Source organism: Pieris napi, chromosome 13 (genome assembly GCF_905475465.1).
Source record: "Pieris napi chromosome 13, ilPieNapi1.2, whole genome shotgun sequence".
NCBI classification, from domain to species: Eukaryota; Metazoa; Arthropoda; class Insecta; order Lepidoptera; family Pieridae; genus Pieris; species Pieris napi.
The window spans coordinates 8,423,422-8,446,010 of record NC_062246.1 but is presented as its reverse complement, the minus strand read 5'-3'; the positions used below and the strand labels follow the sequence as shown (position 1 = coordinate 8,446,010).

Genomic DNA, 22,589 nt, shown 5'->3' with positions numbered 1-22,589 from the left:
ACGGTGCGCGCGCATCGTAAAATTTCACTCTCATCCATTTTTCATAACGCGCCTAAAGAAGTATAACTTCAAAAATCAAAATATTGTAATCTGAAGCAAATGAATTATCAATTACTGTTGTGTATATTATGCCTAATCTAGATAGGACGTCAACTTCATAGTGAAAGTATTATTGTATATACAAATTTGTCGTTTTGCATATAAAATAAAATTTTATAGATCTTTGTTTTCAAAATAACGTTCACGTAGAAAACTATTTAAATTCCAGGTTAAATATTTAAATCATATAGGTAGAGTTCAATTAAATATTTAAAATAGTATACAAGATAAAATGTGGCAAAACATGTGCTGTTTTAACATTTTATGAAAAAGCATTAGTTCAGTGGTGTCAGTCGAGGACCGTAGAATAGAAATTCACTAACCAACAACATATCAGTCAGTATTTTCTGTCATGTACCTTATCTGGGCCTATTACGATTTCATCACAAAATTGGCTACATTTCGAATCATATTGATATCTTTTGAACCTAATCTGGTCAGAGTTTAATATGGCCTATTTTGGAGGTTAGCAGAATCTACAGACAAGTTTATTCAAATCGATTGCCAATTTCTTCATTAGCTGTTAAGTGCTAATATCTGTGGAAATTATTTCATTTTCAGTAGTCATAAATTATAAAACTAAAAAATGTACAGACTAGTTGTAATGTACATAAATTCTTCTTAGTCAATTATATATTTATTGATATTTATTGTGTAGTGCAACTACTAAATCAAATTGTTTGAATATTTGTTCCTATAGGGTGTGCTGTATAATTATTCCACTATAATTGTAATTATAGCTCAATGCTGCAGCAGTGATATCAGATATCAGCAATATAAGGCACTTAGGGAGCGTTCAAGTATTACGTAACGAATTTCGGGGGGGGGGGTCCTTTTGTAAAACGTTATGATGCGGGGCGGGGATTGCATTACGCGTTATTGTTAATATTATTTTCGACTTTCCAGTACATTAAAGAGTCACTAGGTCACGAAACGTTTTACTGTACTTGGGTACAGTACCGTAGAAAAACGTTACGACGTGTTACATGGAGGGGGGGGAAAAATAATCTCCAAAAATTGCGTGGCGTAATACTTGAACGCTCCCTTAGGCCCGAATTCGAATTCGTATCTCAAGTCACAATCTTGTATATAGCACTTTTAAATCTGTCGAACTTCATAAGAAATGTTTAACATCGCTTAGCGTTTGAGAATGTTTCACAACGCGCAAAATATTTTTAGTTTGACGGCGATGTTCCATAAATACTAGTGAGTATATTTCTGAGCTTGTATTCTAAAGATGGTATGAGAATTTTAACATTCGTCATGTTTCACATTTAAATAAAACATCTCAATGTCTACTGTAATGTAAATATACTTGTGTAAATACTGAAAGTTAAATCAATAAATGTTTCTTTACATGTGGTTGTTTGTTGTACTAGCTTTAATATTCAGGTTCCCCAGTTCCCCCCAAAACCAATTGGTAATATAACTGAAGACATAAAAGCAAAATAGATTTTTATTTAAGACAGTTCTGTAATTTTTATTAAGTAAGGTAAATAAATTAACGATATTTAAAAATATTTATTTTCAACAAAGTAAATATTTAACAAAATTGTACTATCACCTCCGCTGTCCCATATTGCCCATAATGGTACCTGAAGTAAAAAAATATTACAATTTTCTTAAACTACATAGTAATAATTAAAAATGGATAGATAGACAACTAGAACAAATTTAAAAAGTTTAGTCCCTGTATACAGTATTACCTAGCTATCTTTTTCGCTTAACAATTTAGATATATATAATAGGATCTATTAATAAAAGTTTTTATATCAAATAAAACACCTCTCACACGGCCATGTATGCATAAATACTCACTATATCATTGACAGACTGTTCCCCGGCAGGTGTCGCCATATAGAGGGCAGGGTCGCTCTGATACCTTGAGCGGCTCACATTTAGCGCACACTTGGATTACCCTGTAAAACAATACGGTAACCTTTATGTATGATAAACTATGTGCTATATATTTTATGTATACTTTGCTAACTAATATTCGAAAAATGCCTCACCCATAATCGCCCTTTTCCATCCACTTCTCGTCGATGGTGTTGAGTTGATCCGCTTTGCCCTTGGGCAAACCGCAAATGAGGTCCGCTTTAACTGTGCGGAGAGCTGCGACCGGAGCTGGCATGAAACCTGAATGTAATTATGCAAAAGATTTATATGATGCAAGAATATTGCAAATGTTAAAAGGATAACATCTGAAAGCAATTAGCGGGAGGCGGCAAAGGAAAGGGAGCGTATTATTTAGTTTTTATGTTATTAAAGAAAAAAATTAGTGGTGCTACAACCTTTTTTAGGTCTGGGCTTTAACATAGGAACTGTTTTATGATCATTTATCATCTAATAGGCAAGAAGGTGATCAGCCTCCTGTGCCTGACACACGCCCTCGACTTTTTTAGGTCTAAGGCAATCCGGTTTCCTCACGATGTTTTCCTTCACCGTTCGAGCGATTGTTAAACACATAGAAAGAAAGTCCATTGATGCACAGCCGGGGATCGAACCGACGACCTCAGGGATGAGAGTCGCACGCTGAAGCCACTAGGCCACCACTGCTACTATTATGTTATTATACCAAAAATTTAAATTTGTAGTAAAAAATTTCCATAAATTAAAATTTCTGGAAAAATTTTTTTTAGATAAATAATAAAATGTCTTAATCAGAGTTATACAGTTCAATTTGTAAATTTACTTACCCTGTAGCGCCGGTTCGAATCCTGTCATGGGATTCCAATTTTTCTCTCCGAGCAATTTTCGATAATTCAAATCGCCTTTGAACAGGACACACGTGGCGAATTGCAGTTTCCTATACAAGTCTGGATCATATCGCTTCATGTCTTTATAAACGTGGGGAGATGTCCAGAAGTCGTCACTCTATAAGTGTTAAAGTAATTAGAATTAAAATCCAATATGTTTTTACTTTATATTAGGGAGCGTTCAAGTATTACGTAACGTACTTGCGTACAGAAAAACTTTACGGCGCGTTACATGGTGGGGGGGGGGGGGGGGTCCAATAATCTCAAAACATTGCGTGACGTGAACGCTCCCTTAGTTGAGTTTCTCGTGAATTGTAAGTGTTGTACCTATATTTTTAAATTATTGTATTTCAGTGAAAAATACATATCTTTGACGGCCTCAGCCTTTACAGTGTAAGTAAATAAGTAAAATCAATTATACTAACAAGAACTTCAAAAACACCATCTTGAACAAATTTCTCCCACTGTCCCCCGAGCTGTCTCAAACTGTCCGCAGATATCACTCGCGGGGGCTCCGGCTCGGCCGGGGCTTCGCCCTCCGCTGGTTCTAGAAAACATAATTTTATGACAGTGATAGGTTTTCCAGTCCAATTTAAAAATGGTGAAGGTTTTCCGTTTTGGTTCTGCTATCGTTAATCGTACCTGGTTTATTTTCCGGTGGTATTTCTCTCTTGTAATTTCCGTTAGCACACGATCCTATGACATATCTGAAAATTCAAGAATTCACACAATAATACACCTCAGGAAGTAATAATAAATAAACATAATTATAAAACTAAAAAAAATTGGTTGTTTGTAAAGTAGGTTTACGATCGAGATGTTTACGTGATAACGTCTTATTGGTGATATAAGTTTTTGGGAAGTAAGGAATTAATGAAGATAACAATTTTTTCAAATTTTAAATTACATCTATCGTTTTATTCACACTTTTGATGATAAATTTCGGGTGTAAAATGACAAGTTTACTTATTCGACTATGATATACATTTTTCTTCATACATTCACGGAATGACTGGCAGCGCTCGAGATGAGACGGGAGATCGGTCCGTCTCTCTCTCGTTATACCTGCGATCGCGCTCGTGAGGTTTTGGTGTGACACAAGTTTCTGAACATGTCACCCGACTAAAACGATTTTAAAGACGTTATCACGTCAAAATACTCACTTAAAGTCCCTAGGTGTAACATCAGACACGAACCAAGGTATCGCTTTGACATGGAATCTGACCTGGAAATTTCAAAATGATGTCAAAAAATTAAATGACCCGTAAGCCAGTTTTTAAATTTATGAGAAGAACTGGCAATGAAACTCGGCGTGACTCTTCTATCTACTACTATATCTTCTTCTAAGCTTCAACCACACTGCTCAAGATGACATGGAATAATTTTCATAATAAAAATATATGAAACAAACAAAAGTATTCAGCTAAGTCATATTCGAGTGATTTTTACAAAATTGATTTTTTAAAAAAATATGTATACAATGATGGCATTTTTAAATATACAAGTCCCAAAATGTTAAAAATAAAGTAGCTAAAAAGGTTTACTATACTTTTTATTTCCTCTATAAGACAGTGAAATTTATTATTATTATATTATTTGAGGCAGACATATTTTTATATCCAATATCGGAATTTTAAATAAAGGAAGAATTCGTTTCGTTTTTATTTTGTCTAAATGATTTCTCGACAGCCAGTAATGATACAAAGTTCATAATCGATCTCTTTGGTGATTGAAACATTTACGAAAAATAGTCCCATTCAACTCATTCAAAATTCAAATATTGTTCTGGATGATTTATTAATAAGCTATTTTTTGTACTTCAAACGTAAAAGGCGAGCTCTGAAATAAATGTATTCAGAATTATGTGAAATATTTTTGAAGTTATACTTCTTTAGGCGCGTTATAAAAAATTTAGGAGAGTGAAATTTTACGATGCGCGGGCACCGTGACACAAAATTGACAGAATGAAGTTAGTTCCAGGTGGCATGAAAATCGATAATAACTATGTTCAAGTTGCATATTGTAGTATTTTTATATTTAGAAAACGTGTTTCATAACAGTATAATTAAACAGTGTGAATAAATAAATATAATTTTGGTGTTTTTATTAAATCAATTTCATATACAACGGTGATAGTATTTACTAATCATAATTTTATTGATTAATTTCAATATTTATCGTTAATCACTACTGCATTTTAGTTATTTTTTTCCATACGCCAAAGAAGTATAACTTCTAACGCGTGTACATAAGTACACACACTCTTTTTTTTACCTTTTGTACGATTTTCTGTGCGATCAGGAAATGTGCTAAGCAGAGATCGGTGAATAACTCGTAGCCAGAGTTGTCGCATACTATATCTATAAAAAAACTAATTTCAATAGATAAAAATTGCTATATTTCTATATATTATATCACAGCGATATAATTTTAATTTCATACTTAATGTACTATTACTTAATGTCATAAAAAAAATACGGTTAAGTGCAATTATAATTAAAAATTACCGAACATGACATCCTGTGGTATAGTGAACTTTGCCGGACATGGCGGAAGTTCGGCGGGTTGGTCGCCTTCCGCCGGCGCAGGCGCTTCTGTCGGCTGCACAATATTATGTCAATTACAAGCCACGACATTAATATAAATTGAAATTCAAAAACCCGCAGGAAATTTCAATGTTTAAAGCGCTTTTTATTTCGGAAATCGTACGTTTGGATTTTGATTTCCATTGGAAGAAAAATATTTTTGTTTTAACTAGACCAATTTCTTTAAATAAAAGTTACCAGAACCAACTAAAATTATTCATTCGTCGCAATAATGAAATACAATGAGAATACTACGATATAAAAAATTATACGATTTAAAAAATGTCTTCCAGGCAACTATTATAAGGAAATATAAAATAATATGTGGTATACAATGTTTTCTACGAATACGGCGTACTACTAACAAAGGCTAATGAATTAACTAATTAGATTATACCTTCTGTCTCTTTCAATCACAGAGGAAATACAATATGTCAGAATGAGCACCTGATAGAGTTACTGAACTAAATATAAAATTATGGTAATATATTTTTTATGTACTTTTTCCTCTTGGGGACACAAGGGAACACCCGCACTTGTCGCCAATCGGTTGCAACTGCATTTAGCTTTAAGTGACGTATTCTGAAATATTTTTTTCATCTTATTTGTAAGGATTTTTTATTAAAATTTAGAACATAAAACTCTTTGTTTGTGACCGTCTGATTCTGTCAAAGTGACAAATGAACCATTCAAATTTGAACAGACTTTACCTCTGTGACCTAAATATATTTTAATATATATAAATTACGTGTCACGTTGTTTGTCCGCTATGGACTCCTAAGCTACTAAACCGATATCAATCAAATTTGCACACCGTGTGGAGTTTGATCCAACTTAAAAGATAGGATAGCTTACATCTCAATTTATACCTGCAATATTATTTTATTATTTAATAGTCACATTTCTAACAGATGGCGCTGTGTTGAAAGTACCAATGTTTCACATAAGCTACAATTTAATGGCATAACTACCAAAAAAGCATGGTGGATTGGTGTTCTCCTGCCGTTTCTCTTGAATAGTTTACTACTATGTAATATAACAAAAACCTTAGCCACAGCAACGCTTGGCCGGTCTGCTAATATATATATATATATATCGAATGAACATAGTACTTACTCCTTCAATAGCCTTTGCAAAACTCTCAGCTCTGGTAACAACTAAATCCGCTATTTTGGCCGAGTCGTCGACTAAAACCTGAAAAACATATATATATATATATATTTGTATGTATATATGTACTTTTTAAATGTAAACAAAATGGCGTTACTAATTTAAGCCCATTTTTCATATATTTTGTACAATCTTTAATGTTTTATTAACATCTTGAATAATATCTCTAAAAAGTTGTATATCCGCCTATCATTAAGGTACAATAAATAAATTAAAAAAATTGGATAAGGATTAATGCTGTATAGGTTAAAATCGCTTCGAAAATTAGCCATTACTTGTCGTAAAAAGTAAATGACAAAAAAATGTTATTGTGGTATCACCATAAGAGATAGACATATACCAATGGAGTTTTCTGTAGACCTTTTAAATGTGTACAATACTTAGTACTTAGATAAATATCGTAGGGTTCAGCCTGCGTTTGCAATGTAACCGGAAAAAATGTAATTATTTACGACATCACATTAGAAACCTCAAAAATAACTGTATATCTCCACTATTTAATGGATGTTATTATACATATAAACCTTCCTCAATCACTCTATCTATTAAAGAAACCGCATCAAAATCCGTTGGGTAGTTTAAAGATTTAAGCATACATAGGGATACAGGGACAGAGAAAGCGACTTTGTTTTATACTATGTAGTGATAATTTAAAAACAGCTTTACATTCACGTTTGTCATGCATCTGTCAGAAAACCCCATGTTAATCTATCTAGTTTATGATTATTAATTCATTACCTTATCCTTAAGATCCAAAACCATTTGAAAAGGATCGAGGACATCTCTAGATGGCGTCGTCTTGACTCCTTCATTCTTTAAGGTAACTTGCTCACCCATAGACAACGATAGATCACATTTGTTGGACCATAGACAAATCTGAAACAGCCATTATTTAATGTTAAAAATGAACTAAAACTCGTCGCTTACATACAAATACGCTTAAAAGACCCATTTTTCCAAAATGGGTCTTTTAAGCGTATTTTTACATTTTTCCAATAACCGATTAAGAAAGAAACCTTAAGCCTTTTAAGAAATGATTGCCACCTAATTTACTAAGTATCAACCATAGAGTTTTGAATGATTATTAATGATTCAACCCTGCTAGGAAAAAGACAAAAAGAATTCTAGGGGTCAAGTACAAAAAGTGCATATCAAAATTACCAAAATAATTTACAGATAACAATTTAGACTTATACAAACTCTTAAGAATCATGAATCCCTATTGATGCTAGGTTCCAAAATACATTTAAATGAACATAAATTCGCTATACCTTAAGTAAAGAAATAAAGTCCGCTTTCCTCTTGTCTTTATCACTTTCAGGTAACATCGTAAGCAACTTTTCAGCCACAACACACATCGGCTCCATACTATTGTTAAACGATTGGTCCTTTTGCTCGTCAAAAGGATCAAAATTTGCTAATCCTTTCCTAAAATAAGATCCACCTTTTAATTTATTATGAAGTCTATGTATTATTAAATTAGGTCTCATAAGTGAATTTTTGAAGTGAAACTTCAAAAATCGTCACGAAGATGTGCAGCGTTTTTGTCGAAGGAAAGGGAGAGAGCGATCGAGACCGATTAAGAGAGAGTGAGAAGGATGAATTACCTTATAGAAATTCTATTTTTAAAATTAAAATTTCGTAAAGAGAATTTATGTAAGAAAGTATTTTATATTTTAGGCAAAATAATTTATTGAAATCTCAAATGACGAATTGTAAATTAAAATGCCACGTGTTTTTATTATCGAAGCAATACATTAATTTTATTATATGTATTAATTTTTGACACTTAATATTTTAATGACAATAATTACATTCATTAAATTCCAAACATATATCCGTTTTCCCGACGGCTTCTGGCACAGAAGGCTGATCACCTAGTTGTTTATTATTGTTAATTGTTATTGCTTGTCATCGTGATTATATTTGTAATGTATTAAATTTTACGTTTTAAATTTACATAATTATTTTCAATTGTTTTGTGTAACTAATAGAATTAAAACGGCGACGTATAATAAAACTTTGCACAGAACGTCAAAAAAAAAAGCTAAATTTACTGATTAATTTTCGTTTAACGAAGGCTTTGAATTTATTTAGTTATAATTCTCTAATTTCGCTTGGGAGTTTGTTGTAAAAACGAATACAATTTCCATATAAGGAGTGGTTTATCTTCTGGAGCCTGGTTGGTCGTACACTTAAATTAGTTCTATGTTGCGTATTATACTGGTGAAAGTCACCATTTGTTTTAAAATCGTGTATTTTTTTTTTGGACATACAACAAGGCTTCAAGAATATATTGACCAGATAGTGTCATAATATTTAATTCCTTAAACTTATTCCGTACTGACTCCCTCGGAGAAACATCGCATTTGATTCCCGGAGCCCATCCCCCCCCCCCCTCTACAAGAAAATGAAGGTGCAGAAAAAACGGAATCTACCCCAGAGGGGTACCACACGCGCTCGCGGTAGAGAATCCCCCTCTGAGCGTCCACCACCTGGACACTCAGCACCCGGTGGTGGACGCATAGGCTGCCCTTCGTATTCTGGTTTGAGCGTACCAATTCAAAAAGGCCGGCAACGCAATCGCGAGCCCTCTGGCATTGAGTGTCCATGGGCGGTATCACTTAACATCAGGTGAGCCTCCTGCCCGTTTGCCCCCCGTTCTATAAAAACAAAACACAACAAATACCCCAAATCCCATTCACCAGTGAGATACTTACATCAATTCACAGCCCTCTCTCAATCTCCTATAGACATAGCACTCGGTAAACACCCAGGTGTTCATAAAATAGGTTTGGGCGTCACAACTCTCGATCCATTGGTTCCATCGCTTAGCCTCAGGGGTGTCAACAGTTAATAAATCGTACTTTTTGTTTGTCACCAAGTCGTTTTTAAGTTTTGACACGTATTGTATAAAGGAATGGAGTTCATCGTCGGTCTGAAAAAAGTCAACATATAAAATTACTTCAAGGTATCACGAGTGTAATGACTGGTGGCTAAGTGATACTGCCGTCAATGGACACTCTCAATGAGAAGCTCGCGAGTGCGTTGCCTTTTAAAAACTAGTAGGTACGCTCTTTTCATAAAACACGCTAAGGGCCAGTTTTTTGATCCGTAGTAAAAAATGGTTTTACCATTTGTTACATTAACTATAGTTAAATGAATAACCATTGGTAAAATCGTAAATGCGTTTTTCAATGCCTTTTTTAACCATAGTTAAACTTAACAATTTGTCAATTTGTTGCCAGTGCAATGAGCAATGACATCCCAAAAAATGTGGTTCTTTTTTGTGGGGAACATTTATTTTGTATGACAACACTAGACATATTGAGTGAATGAAATCCATTTTTGCCATCTTCATTCGTTATTTGCGCTTTGAAGAGTTTGAAGTGTCAAATTAATCTAAATAACACGATATAAATAAAGTTGTTTTTCTGTTATTTAATACGGTTTACACGTTTTACGATACTTAAATATATAAATAACGATGTCCGCAAACAGCCAACGGTCGAATTGGTTCGTAAATACTTCAGTGTGCGTGTGTGATTCGTGTAGCGTCATACAGTGGCGGATTAACGAATTTTCAAAGTATACGCTGTGAAGTTTTAGCCGCCCTTGTCTCCACAATTGTCATGTTCTAGAACATTTTCCAACACAAGTGAGAGGGGAAAGTCATAAACAAAATTTGTTACAGACTTCTATACAACAGAAAACCGTCATGCAGAAATATTTTTGATTTCTGAGGTAGCAAAAAACAATCGGTTCCCAAATTTTCATGTACAACATCTATGAATACCGTTGTATTTTAAACGACTAACTGTTTACCCCTGTTTCATTCGTTGTTTTTTTTATTTTACAATTTCAGGGAAACTTACAGCTAAAAAATGTTCAATATTATATAATTAATATGATGAAGGCCAATTATCAGTTTTCACATTTAGGACTAATGTACGTCATATTATACGTTCATCTAATCATAACGTACATTATAATTTAAAACTAATGTACGTCACAAATTCGCGCCTAATATTGTACCATTTTTTTTAATACTTTTATTCAAAATAAAATACACTCGTAGTAGCGTATTTAATTCGAAGCATGGAATCTAGGAGAGGGGGGGGAGGATTAAGGTAATCAGCAGCTAAAATTTTTGTTACATAATTCAATACTTACACCACCGCTTGCGGATTTAATTTTTGATCCTTCTCTTGACACATAATCTATTACTTTGGTTAATATCACAGGCATGCGTTCTTTAAGTGAATAGTATGCGAAACTCCTGTAACAAAAATAAAGACAAATAAGGTTTTAACACTGTAAATGTCTTACAAGTATTTCAACAAGCTATCTAGTGTTAAAATATAATTAAAAAATAAAAAATATCGCCCGAACAGGGACTTGAACCCTGGACCCTTGGATTAAAAGTCCAATGCTCTACCGACTGAGCTATCCGGGCTCTGTAAGAACTTTTGAAAAATGTCTAGATACATTCTTAATTATTCAACATACATAGTATTGTTCCTCTGATTGTTACTAACAAAAATTTTGTGAAAAAATGAAATATTATATAAATTAAAGCTTATAAATTAGGCTTTAAAGAAAATATAACAAGGGAAGTTGGGCCGCGATTTTTTATTAAATATCGGCAATTAATAAGAAACTATCATTAAAATAAAAATTTAACATTTATGATCTTTCACTATACTACAGACTAACTTCACTAATATTGTAGACATAAATTAATGGTCTTCTTAGGTCAAGATCAACTATTGATCTTAAACTTAAGTAAGCAAAATATGTTTTATTACTTAATTATTTAAAATTTAAGAATATACACATACATATGTGACAATGTACCCGACATTATCATCTAAATAGTTTAAGAAGAAATTTGAGTGTATGAATGAATTTATTATAAGTAGATTGTTTAGATAAAAATTGTTTCAGCAGTTTGTATACAGAATCTGCATCATTGATAAATTAAGTGAGCGATTGGTAATTATTTCTTAGATTCTTATTAAAAATCAATATTAAATCAATGACCATTTCACATGAAGCAGACAGCGAAAAGGTTGTAGAATTTGTTTGTTTATATTTGGGTGAATTATACCTTGGACAACAAAGCTCTAGTTTTCTCAAAAATAATAATAAATCACATTGAACTAGCCTTTAAGATACAGGCTAGGCCTAGTTTAATCGCTAGTGCACATAGAATTATTTTATGTACGAGGTTGAACAAAATTAATAGTGAAAACACAACGATTCGTTGCATATTGTATGTTTATAACCTTTAGAATGTAAGTACCAAATGTTTTTCGTCAAATAAAGTTATTTTTATTTTTTTTTATTTTTTATTATTGAACCATGGTTTCACTTTCACTAGTAGTGCTTAAAATTGTTGTTGGAGCTTGAACACGCTGACACAAAATGTATCATTTTGTTGGCATAATCTAGTATGTAATATCATAGAATTAAACTTATGGTATACTTAAAATATACTCTTAGCCTATTTTTTGGATAAAAAAAATTGGTTGATTTTTTTGAACTAATTTGAAATTTATTTCCAGCTTTGGTGTCAAATTTTTTTGAAAATATGTATATATTATAATCATAAAGGAAAAAGAGAGATCTATACGAGGCGCAAAGAGTGATATAAAAAAAAATTTAACATATTTGTGATCAATTTGAATCTATAATTAAGGTTTCATTAGTTAATTAAATTATTTCCATACCCTTGCACTTTGTACCTAACACTTTAAGAAGTGATAAATTCATTCGTTATTTTTTTTTGTATTACAATATTATTTTAAATTAATGTTGATCTTTTGGTGGATGGAGAAATTGTGACCAATTTGTTTTCCACCATCTCATACATTTCTGATTTTTTTTTTTCAAATAAAATAAATGTAATTCCTAGCATCTATAGATAAGAGACGGAGATATTTTTTAAGCCAAATGTCAAGTCTCATTTAAATATTAATCCAATAAGATACTTTATAACTATGCTATATAAAGTATCTTATTGGATTAATCTTTATAAATCATAAAGGTTTCTTCTTTCATCATAAGACAATGTATAATTTTAAATTACATACATTGTTTAAAGAATGAATGAAAAATATTTGTTTCATTGGTTAAATGTTTATCACAATTGCTCTAACTTAAAGAAGATACATATTTAATTTATGGTATACAAGTTATTGATTCTATAAATCTCTAAAATAATTTGTAAACAGTTCTAGCTATACAAGAGAATCTTCATAGACAAGGATTAAAACTCAGTCTAATAGGACTGTTATAGTTTTTCTATAATATGAAAATGAAATAACCTAATGCTAATAAGTTATAAAGTAAATCTACGACATATATAAAGAATATTTTGGTGAGCATTTGCTTTCAAAGTGTATTGTATTTTTACTGATTTAGATCCTAGAAAAGCACAAATTATGCTATCACTGAGGGATTCTGACTGGCATTATTGTGTCATACGTACTTTTTAAATGATCCTTGTAGCTGAAGATTGATTGGTGTAGCAACATTTAAAAATGGGGATGGTTTTTCAACTTTTATAAAAGGTCCACCGTAAATAAATTCTGGCGTAGTAGAGTAATCTTCTGCATCTCTATTTAGCTCTGTAGCAGAGGCAGGCGACGTTTGTTGCATTGACGTTTTACTCATTTTCTTAAAAGTATTTCAGTTACAAATAATAATTTTAAAAATAAAAAACTTGTAGCCAATAAGCCGACGAAAATATGTATAATGTAATTTATTTTGGATTTATATTATTTTGAATTTTACTTGTAATTTGACAATTGACATTAACAACACAGACTACATTACGGACAAGACTAAGGTTTTGAAAATTGAAATTAAGTGATTTTTGGAGTCGGAGTTGCGTCTAAGTATTAAAAATAATTACATATTTAAAATTTTGTGTAATGTAGTTAAATTCGTAAACAAACCGTGCATTTTCTACTTTTCTATTGGTTATTAGAGATGTGTCATTCTGCATAAAAAAAAAACGTTTTTTAATTAATCGATTGTTTTTTAGCATGAAAAATCGATGAATAAAAATTAATCGATTATTTTTATATTTATCGATTACTTATTTCCTAGTTTTTGAATTTTAGGGTCTGTTTCACAATATATGGATAAAGTACCAAATATCTATGCAACACATAAATTATTTGGAAGATAAATTGTGCTATTTGACATTCATCGGACTCATAACTTATGATGGAACTTATGTGACGTATAGCGCTATCTGACAGTCGTGAAACGCAACAATAGTGTTTATCCTGCCAATAAGTAATAAATAGCTAATTTGGAACTTATGTAGAACTTATCCGTACATTGTGAAACAGACCCTTAAAGTTTTAGAATAATAATCTCTTGGAGGTGTCACAATCAAGGTCCCCCGAGATATAGTGCTTTTCATGAAAGAAGTCCCGCGGCGATTTTTGGAACTAAATTTGACAGGTCGGCAATGTTGTCATTCGTCGATGTTATCAAGTTCGTTTGTTGTGGTAGATTTTTGTGAATTTTTAACTAGCTTAGTGCATTTTAAAGATTGATTACAATGCCAAAAGTTGTAAAAAGTTCGGCTCGAGAAATTATATTAAAGGTGAAAGAGTTCTGTGAAGCGGAACATAAGAATCAAGGTGTTTTAATACCACTAAACAATGTTCGGAAGAGAGTTGCCGCCATAACAGGTACTTTTTAGAGTTGCCATTTAATAATTTTTTGCTGTATTGATGGGACTTTTATGATATAAATTCGTTTTTGCGACAAAAATTAACAAATACTTAACGTGATGAAACTAGGTAACTGAAATTAAAACATATATTACATAAGCATATAAACTTAAAGTTATTATTATTTTTAATTGTTCATAATTTAATTGCAGGTGTGTCAGAGAAAACTATAACAAGAATTACAAACGAAGGTATTGTAACAACAGCGGCGTCTACTTTGAAAAAAATTGTAACCCAACAATTATGCAATAAAACTGAATAAAAAATTGTATTGCTTTTCTTTACCCTATTTTCTCATCTTTTCCCTGTAAGTAGGTAGAACACCGCTAATATAAGTAAATAAAATTATACTTTTTACATAACAGAAATATTGTTTCATCGAAGTATGCAGAAAATAATATTATTTGATAAATTACATCTGCTAAATGTAAATAAAATAGGTAAATTTTTTACTCATAAATGGCAACATTACGGCATGCGATTGCAGCGCCGCGTCTGGGGGACTTCTTTCATGAAAAGGACTATACCTACATAATCAGTCCCTGTTTTCCAATTACAGAGCATACATTGGCTGCACTAAAAGTATCGGGAATGGAATAATACCACTATATAATATTTAAATCTTTTTAATTGAAAACTCCTTTTTTTTAAATCGAATACCATGTATTTTTTAAAAAAGATTCTCGTTTTTTTCACAAAGTTTTGTCATACTTGTTTAGTCGTTGAGAAAATGGAATTGACTCGATAAAATTCAAGAGCGATGATTTATTGTGTGTTGACCGGATGATTTCTGCATTTGGTGATGAAGCCCCATCCAAAACCACAATTTATCGCTGGTTTGCTGCATTTGATCCCCGTCAAGGTCGTCCAAAAACTGCAGTCACCCAAGAAAACGTTGATGCTGTGCGTAAGCTGATTGAGGAAGATCGACATGTGACATACCGCGAAATTCAGGCAACTTTAAACATTGTCATGAGTCAAATACAAATAATCTTGCATGAACAATTAGGTGTAAAAAAGTTGTTTTCCCGATGGATACCGCATTTGCTCTGTGAAGAGCAAAAAGCGGCTTGCGTTACTTGGTGCGTCAGAACTCTCGAAAGATTCCACGCAGGATCCTCAAATGTTGTATACAACATCGTATCAGGTGACGAATCCTGGATATACGCGTAAGAACCCGAAACAAAAAACCAGTCACGAGTTTGGGTGTTCGACAATGAGTTAAAGCCTACGAAAATTATTCGTTCACGGAGTGTTCTAAAAAAATGGTGGCCACATTTGTCTCCAAAACCGGCCATGTTGCGACTATTCCTCTTGAGGGACAAAGAACGATTAATGCAGAATGGTATCTAGCATACCATTCTGCATTTGTTTGCCACAGGTCGTTTCTGAATTCCGTAAAGAGAACTGCAACCGCCGCATCATCCTCCATCACGACATTGCGAGTTCAAAAATATTTAGTTTCATGTAAGAAGTTTAATGCAGTTTTTTAAGTTTAAATGTTGAATTTTTCATTTAAGTACGTTATGAGTAATTTTTTTAAATGATTTCTAAAAAAATTATATGCTTTTTCAAAGCAATGTTTACAAAAGTATAATCCTGTAAAATAAATTTGTTTACAGATACGAATTTTAAAATGAAATTGTTTTCATATTTTATATGTGGAATATAAAAAAAATAACTATTTATACCTTCATCCATACTTATATATATATTTATTTTTTTAGCAGTTTGAAATAACTTTAATTATTTCCAAAATCTACGACGAAACGAAAGCCTTACAAATTTTTCAACAATATTTACTAACGATAAATTAGTAAATATTGTTAAACGAGACAGTATAACGAGAAGCACGCGAGAGCATTAGGCACTTTTGAGAGTGCTCAATTGTGCGAAGCGTTGCTGTAGTTGGAGCATTCAACGTTGAGCATTATGCCGCATAATGCGCTCTAGTGTTGTAATTGGAAAGCGCCCACTATCATCGAATTCGGGCGACGTTAATTCTAAATCCAACCCTTTTATTATATTATTTAGTATTTATATATATTAAAGCTATACATGTTAACAAATAAAAAAATTGTTTTTAACACAAATTCTAAATCGAAATGTTATAATGTGAAAAAAATATTGAGAAGGTGAGTTGCTTATGTTTAATTTAAAAAATCTTAAATAATAAAAACTTACATTCCAAAAATTCCACACATAACAACATTCCGTGGTGTAACAATTCGCATTACATGTAAATTTTCAGTATCAACAGGCCAATCGTAAGCCGGCATTGTTTTAATTTTTTTTTGTATTTATAAATCTATTTGAATAGAACTGCGGTAATTATAATTCGCTGCACGACACACGTGTCCATTTCACCACGACACGTAAACTTATGTTATTTTCGTTTGAATTTCGGCCATGAAACTATAAATAGTACATAGTAGTAGTCTTACGCTCGCTTTTCAGTCGGATTAAACAATTTCTTCTTTTATCAACGTTCATCTTGTTCAAATGTTTAACGAGAATTTTATTTATATAGAAATAACTTAGGCAGTCGATTGCAGTAGGTAACACTAATTATTATAATTACAAAAATATATATTTTTAATACAATTGCTCAAAAAGTGGCGTATTGCAGGGACGTATAGCGTTCGGGATGTGGGCTATTACACACTCGTGCTTTTTCTTTACCTTTTCCGAACTAGTGCGTTTTCTTTTCCCAACTGTCAAAATAATGTCTATTAAAAAGAAAAAACCAACCACGAAGTATTTACTAAAAAAAAAATCATAGAAGTTTTTATGATTCATGCAAATATTTCAAAAAAGAAGCTACTAATTTGTTTCAATATCAGATTTAATGATTTGATTCAATGAGTTAGGTTAGGTTTCAAAGCATTTCATCTCATTAAATTTCATTTTCATTTCATATAAAAAAAAATCTACTGAAGACTTGGCTGTATGGGCATAGTTCCCTTTGCCTACCCAGAATGGGTGAAGAAATAAAAAATCTCTGCTTATATTCTTTTACAGTTGGCGCCATTTTCCAATAATGTTCTTTGCTAGTTTAGTTGTTTGTTATATTATATATTAAATATAGATGAACAATCATACGAAATTAATAATAGTTTGTCTCAAACAGTAAATAAATATGCAATCTAAAACTTCTCCAGTTAGTATAAAAATTGTACCAATTTCAATGTATATATATATGAATTATAACTTTTATAAGAAATAAATGATTAGTTAGTTGAGTTTATTGTGTTTTTATTATTTTATTAAATTGCTTAATTTTTTCGCAACTGTATTAAAAATAGTCGTTCAGTACACGTGCGGAACCGTCATTGCAACTTGTTCCGACTGTCAACCCTCACCTTCGGCTGCGCCTCGGCTCGTGTAGACATTTGTCGGAACTCTTTGCAATGACACGCTTTCCGCACTCGTAATGAAATATACTATTATATCTTTGAATGAATATAATGAAATGTTTGATAAACAGTCAGACAGATCATTCAACTGCAAATTGTATTGCATGCGTAAAAAATGTTTCCATATTCCATCACAAGATAAAAGTCGATATCTCCTTGTACCTCCTGCTGACCGGACATTTACCAGTACATCAATAGGTGCAAGGAGCTATCGACGCATGGTTTTATTTTTTGACGTGACAACGTCTTATAAATCGATGGAGCTGGCTGCACGCACGAAAAAACATGACTCATGCGGCGTTACCTCACTCTGAGGCGTTACATCGCTCTGAGGCGTTCCATTTAAGGCTTGAAGTGCAAGCGAGAGCGCGAAGCGACAGAGATGCACAATCAGACTCCGCGCTCTTCAGCGTTCCACATCTGTCTCTCTCCTACTTGAGTGAGCGATTCGTGACGTTGTCACGTTCAACTATCGTCAGTAAACCGACTTTACAGACAACCGATTTTTTTCATATTCATTGAGTTTTTTTTTTTCATTTTGGCGGCCAGATTAAACCAAGCGTCAATAGCTCCCTGTACCTCATGCTGTCCTGGTACAAAAACTTGGTATACAACGAATTACATGTAAAATATTATTTTTTTGAACAATCATAAATAATCTTATCAATGAAGCCTGTTGCGGGCATTTGTACTGAAAAATCTCTTATACGTTCCGTCATCTAGCTCTAGGCCGCTTAAAAGAAAACTTTTCATATTCATTGTGTTTTTTTATATTGGCTGCAAGATTTAACTAAGCGTCGCTAGCTCCTTGTACCTCCTGCTATCCTGGTGCACAGACTTGGTGTACAACGATTTACGAGACGGAAGGAACACCACACATAGACCTAAATTCTGTCTTCGACCACTCTTCTGCAAGGTCATGGATATCCATAAGTCTTCATGGTCAGATTTTAGCTGCATCAAACGTTTACTAGCAATACTTTTTAAATTGCTATGAGGACTCCGCCGCCTTTTAACTTAGTAGTAGAATTTCAATCTACAGTGTATCTGGAGTCAAATAGTTCTCCGTTACCAATTTCAGGCAGCAACCAGGTCTCCGTAAACACAATAGCGTCATAGTCCTCATTGAGGCAGCTCGCATAAAGATCGTTTGTTTTTGTTCTCAAGCCATGCACATTTTGATAGTAGATATTAAGAGAGGAAACCGTAGAGACCGATGTGACTGGTATGATTGAAGATTTATTATTACCGAAGGTGTTTGTTTAGGTGTTCCACCGAGATACTACGTTTGGCTGGTTCACCCTTACCCTTACGGATATAGACGTTTCCGTTTCTGACCCATGTGAACTTGATGCCCAATTCTCTGCACTTTAATCTGGTAGCAGCCTGAAAAGTTTTCCTCTCAGGACTCAGATGTTCAGAGACATATAAAGGAGCAGAATTCCCTCCAATACCAATCAGACTGGTATTTAATTTTCCATTAGGATTATTTTTGTTGAAACTGAAGATGGCTGCCAATAAAGTGTCACGGCAACGACTACTACGTAGTTTAACCATCTTGGCCGTCCATTATTAGGGTTTTTCTTTGCCACTCTAAAGCATGACAATATATCACTGTCTTCAATGTTACCGGAGACTAACTACTTCACTTATTATTGATTATTTATTATTGATTATTGATTATTGATTATTGATTATTGATTATTGATTATTTATTATTGATTATTGATTATTGATTATTGATTATTTATTATTTATTGTTTATTGTTTATTGTTTATTGTTTATTGTTTATTGTTTATTGTTTATTGTTTATTGTTTATTGTTTATTGTTTATTGTTTATTGTTTATTGTTTATTGTTTATTGTTTATTGTTTATTGTTTATTGTTTATTGTTTATTGTTTATTGTTTATTGTTTATTGTTTATTGTTTATTGTTTATTGTTTATTGTTTATTGTTTATTGTTTATTGTTTATTGTTTATTGTTTATTGTTTATTGTTTATTGTTTATTGTTTATTGTTTATTGTTTATTGTTTATTGTTTATTGTTTATTGTTTATTGTTTATTGTTTATTGTTTATTGTTTATTGTTTATTGTTTATTGTTTATTGTTTATTGTTTATTATTTATTATTTATTATTTATTATTTATTATTTATTATTTATTATTTATTATTTATTATTTATTATTTATTATTTATTATTTATTATTTATTATTTATTATTTATTATTTATTATTTATTATTTATTATTTATTATTTATTATTTATTATTTATTATTTATTATTTATTATTTATTATTTATTATTTATTATTTATTATTTATTATTTATTATTTATTATTTATTATTTATTATTTATTATTTATTATTTATTATTTATTATTTATTATTTATTATTTATTATTTATTATTTATTATTTATTATTTATTATTTATTATTTATTATTTATTATTTATTATTTATTATTTATTATTTATTATTTATTATTTATTATTTATTATTTATTATTTATTATTTATTATTTATTATTTATTATTTATTATTTATTATTTATTATGTTGGGTTATAAGTGTGCAGCGGTAGTCGCGTGCAGCAGTCCAGTTTATTAATAAGTGACAATATAAAAACATAACAAGACCATAGCAACGCCAACTTTAAATAACGAACTATGACGATATAATATGTATGCAAATTACCAAAGAGTTTCCTCTAATACACCCCCTTGATTTGCATACACATTTAACAACAAATATGTACTAAATAGTCATTACAAAAATATACAGACATGCAATCTTAATCTACACCTAACATTGAGATGCAGCGGTAATGTTTCTGTCTTTGTAAAGCTTTTGTTAGCACATCCGCCGCCATCTCCTCGGTAGACACATACGATAATTGTATGTCAGTATTCTCCCTTAAAACACTTCTTATAAAATAATATTGAATATCGAAATGTTTAGTTCGGGCGTGGAAGACTGGATCCTCCGATAGAAATAAGGCACCTTGATTATCGCAGTACAACACTATGTTCCCGAAATCGCGCAACCCTATCTCTTTCATAAGACTATTCAGGTAAACTGCCTCTTTTATCGCCAAATTTAAACTAATATATTCGGCTTCGCACGTTGAAGTTGCTACGCATTTCTGTTTCTGGGATTTCCATGAAATCGCAGCCCCTCCTAACAAAAAAGCATACCCGGAGTATGACTTCCTATCTATAGGACAATTTGCCCAGTCAGCATCCGAATAACCAATTAAGCTCTTACCTGTTTTTCGATAAATCAGTCCATAATCGGCTGTCCTCTTAAGATAACGAAGTAATCTTTTCACCGCATTCCACTGTATCTGTCCAGGATTATCACAAAACGCTGCTAATCTTGTCACGGCGTGTGTGATATCCGGACGAGTTCCTGCTGAAAGATAAATCAAGCTTCCGATTAATTCTCTATATGGACATTCCTTCTCCAGCGGAATTTGTGAACCATCGGGTCTAAAATTCACCTCCATCGGCGTGGTCACTGTTTCTTTACAATTCTCCATGCCGAATTTTATCATCAAATCATTAATATATTTTTGTTGTGACAGTTTCGTGGCATACTCATTTTTGACAATGTCAATGCCTAAAATATATTTCGCCAGTCCATAGTCTTTTAAATCAAACTCTTTGGAAAGTTCATCTTTGAAAGATTGTATGAGACCTTTATTGCGTGAAACTATCAGTAAATCATCAACATAAACCGCTAAGTATATAGACGTATCAATGGAGTTACCGTCCAAATAGTAGAGACACGGTTCCTTCAAAGACTGTTTAAAATGCATTGACTTCAATTTATTGTCAAGTCTTTTGTTCCATTGACGTCCAGCTTGTTTCAAGCCATACAGTGATTTCTTCAATCGACATACATCTCCACCTGTCTTCAGATCATTTAACATCTTACGAGCCTGCTCTTTTAAGCTTTCGTCTCTTTCTTCTTTAATAATTCTACCTAAGCACTCTGTCAACAATTCTGGAACCTCCATATAAATTTCCTCGTCAAGATATCCATTCAGATATGCAGTATTGATATCCAACTGGTGTATCTCCATGTCTAATTCAACCGCGAGCGCTGTAAGCAGTCTTACCGTGTCTAGTCGGACGACAGGTGAAAAAGTGTTTCGGTAATCGATGCCATATCGTTGACTGTAGCCCTTGGCTACCAACCGTGCTTTCTTCTTCTCGGTTTTGTCAACGTTAAGCTTCGTTGTCAATACATATCGGCATCCTACCGCTTTTCGATTTCTCGGCTTTTGAACAATTTCCCATGTTTCATTTTTTACAAGACTTTTGACCTCAGACAATATTGCTTCCTCCCATAGAGCACGTTCAGCGCTACTTAGGGCATCCCCTAAGGAAGTTTCCACAGTCAACGCAACATCCTCAGGTAAAGTTTCTTCTGCACGGCCATTATTATCATTGGGTATCATTTTATAGACCTTCTTAGGTCGGCCAACTTGGCCTTTCTGAAGTTTTGGTCTTCCGGGACCTCTCTTATACGTTACCTCTGTATCAGCTTGCGCTATTTCACTATCTTCCTCATGACATAGAGAAGGTGAACCAAGGGGTGAATCAGTCGTCTCCACGATCATTTCTCGAGTTCCTGAATAAGATGTACTTGGTATTACGTCCACCTCTACATATTTCGGCTTCGGTGTATCAACATCAGCAGAAAATTGATCTAGCTGAAAAGGATCATGAGTAATTGCCGATTTCCTGTCATCATTAGTATCGAGCCTCGTCTTGCAGAATTTCACATCCCTAGCTATA

The 22,589-nt window shown here is 32.4% G+C and overlaps 1 protein-coding gene and 1 non-coding gene across 4 annotated transcripts; both read right to left on the bottom strand.

Annotated features, from left to right (window-relative positions):
* Positions 1-1,605: 1,605 nt before the first annotated feature.
* LOC125055435 (damage-control phosphatase ARMT1-like) lies at positions 1,606-16,745 on the bottom strand. Of its 3 annotated transcripts, none has more exons than XM_047657899.1 (16): positions 16,552-16,745; positions 10,787-10,892; positions 9,334-9,551; positions 7,885-8,041; positions 7,352-7,489; positions 6,560-6,637; positions 5,945-6,025; positions 5,366-5,459; positions 5,133-5,218; positions 4,022-4,083; positions 3,501-3,565; positions 3,284-3,405; positions 2,799-2,976; positions 2,112-2,238; positions 1,918-2,018; positions 1,606-1,694 (listed from the first exon to the last, which is right to left on the bottom strand). In XM_047657899.1, exons 1-15 carry the CDS (start codon positions 16,644-16,646, stop codon positions 1,922-1,924), a joined length of 1,704 nt encoding a protein of 567 aa, XP_047513855.1. In that variant the 5' UTR covers positions 16,647-16,745; the 3' UTR covers positions 1,606-1,694; positions 1,918-1,921. The 3 variants fall into 3 exon arrangements, with proteins under 3 accessions (XP_047513855.1, XP_047513853.1, XP_047513854.1); XM_047657897.1 differs by lacking the exon at positions 16,552-16,745 and adding an exon at positions 13,107-13,426; XM_047657898.1 differs by lacking the exons at positions 5,945-6,025; positions 16,552-16,745 and adding an exon at positions 13,107-13,425.
* Trnak-uuu lies at positions 10,997-11,069 on the bottom strand. The gene has a single exon. It is a non-coding gene; the product is annotated as a tRNA-Lys (tRNA).
* Positions 16,746-22,589: the final 5,844 nt, after the last annotated feature.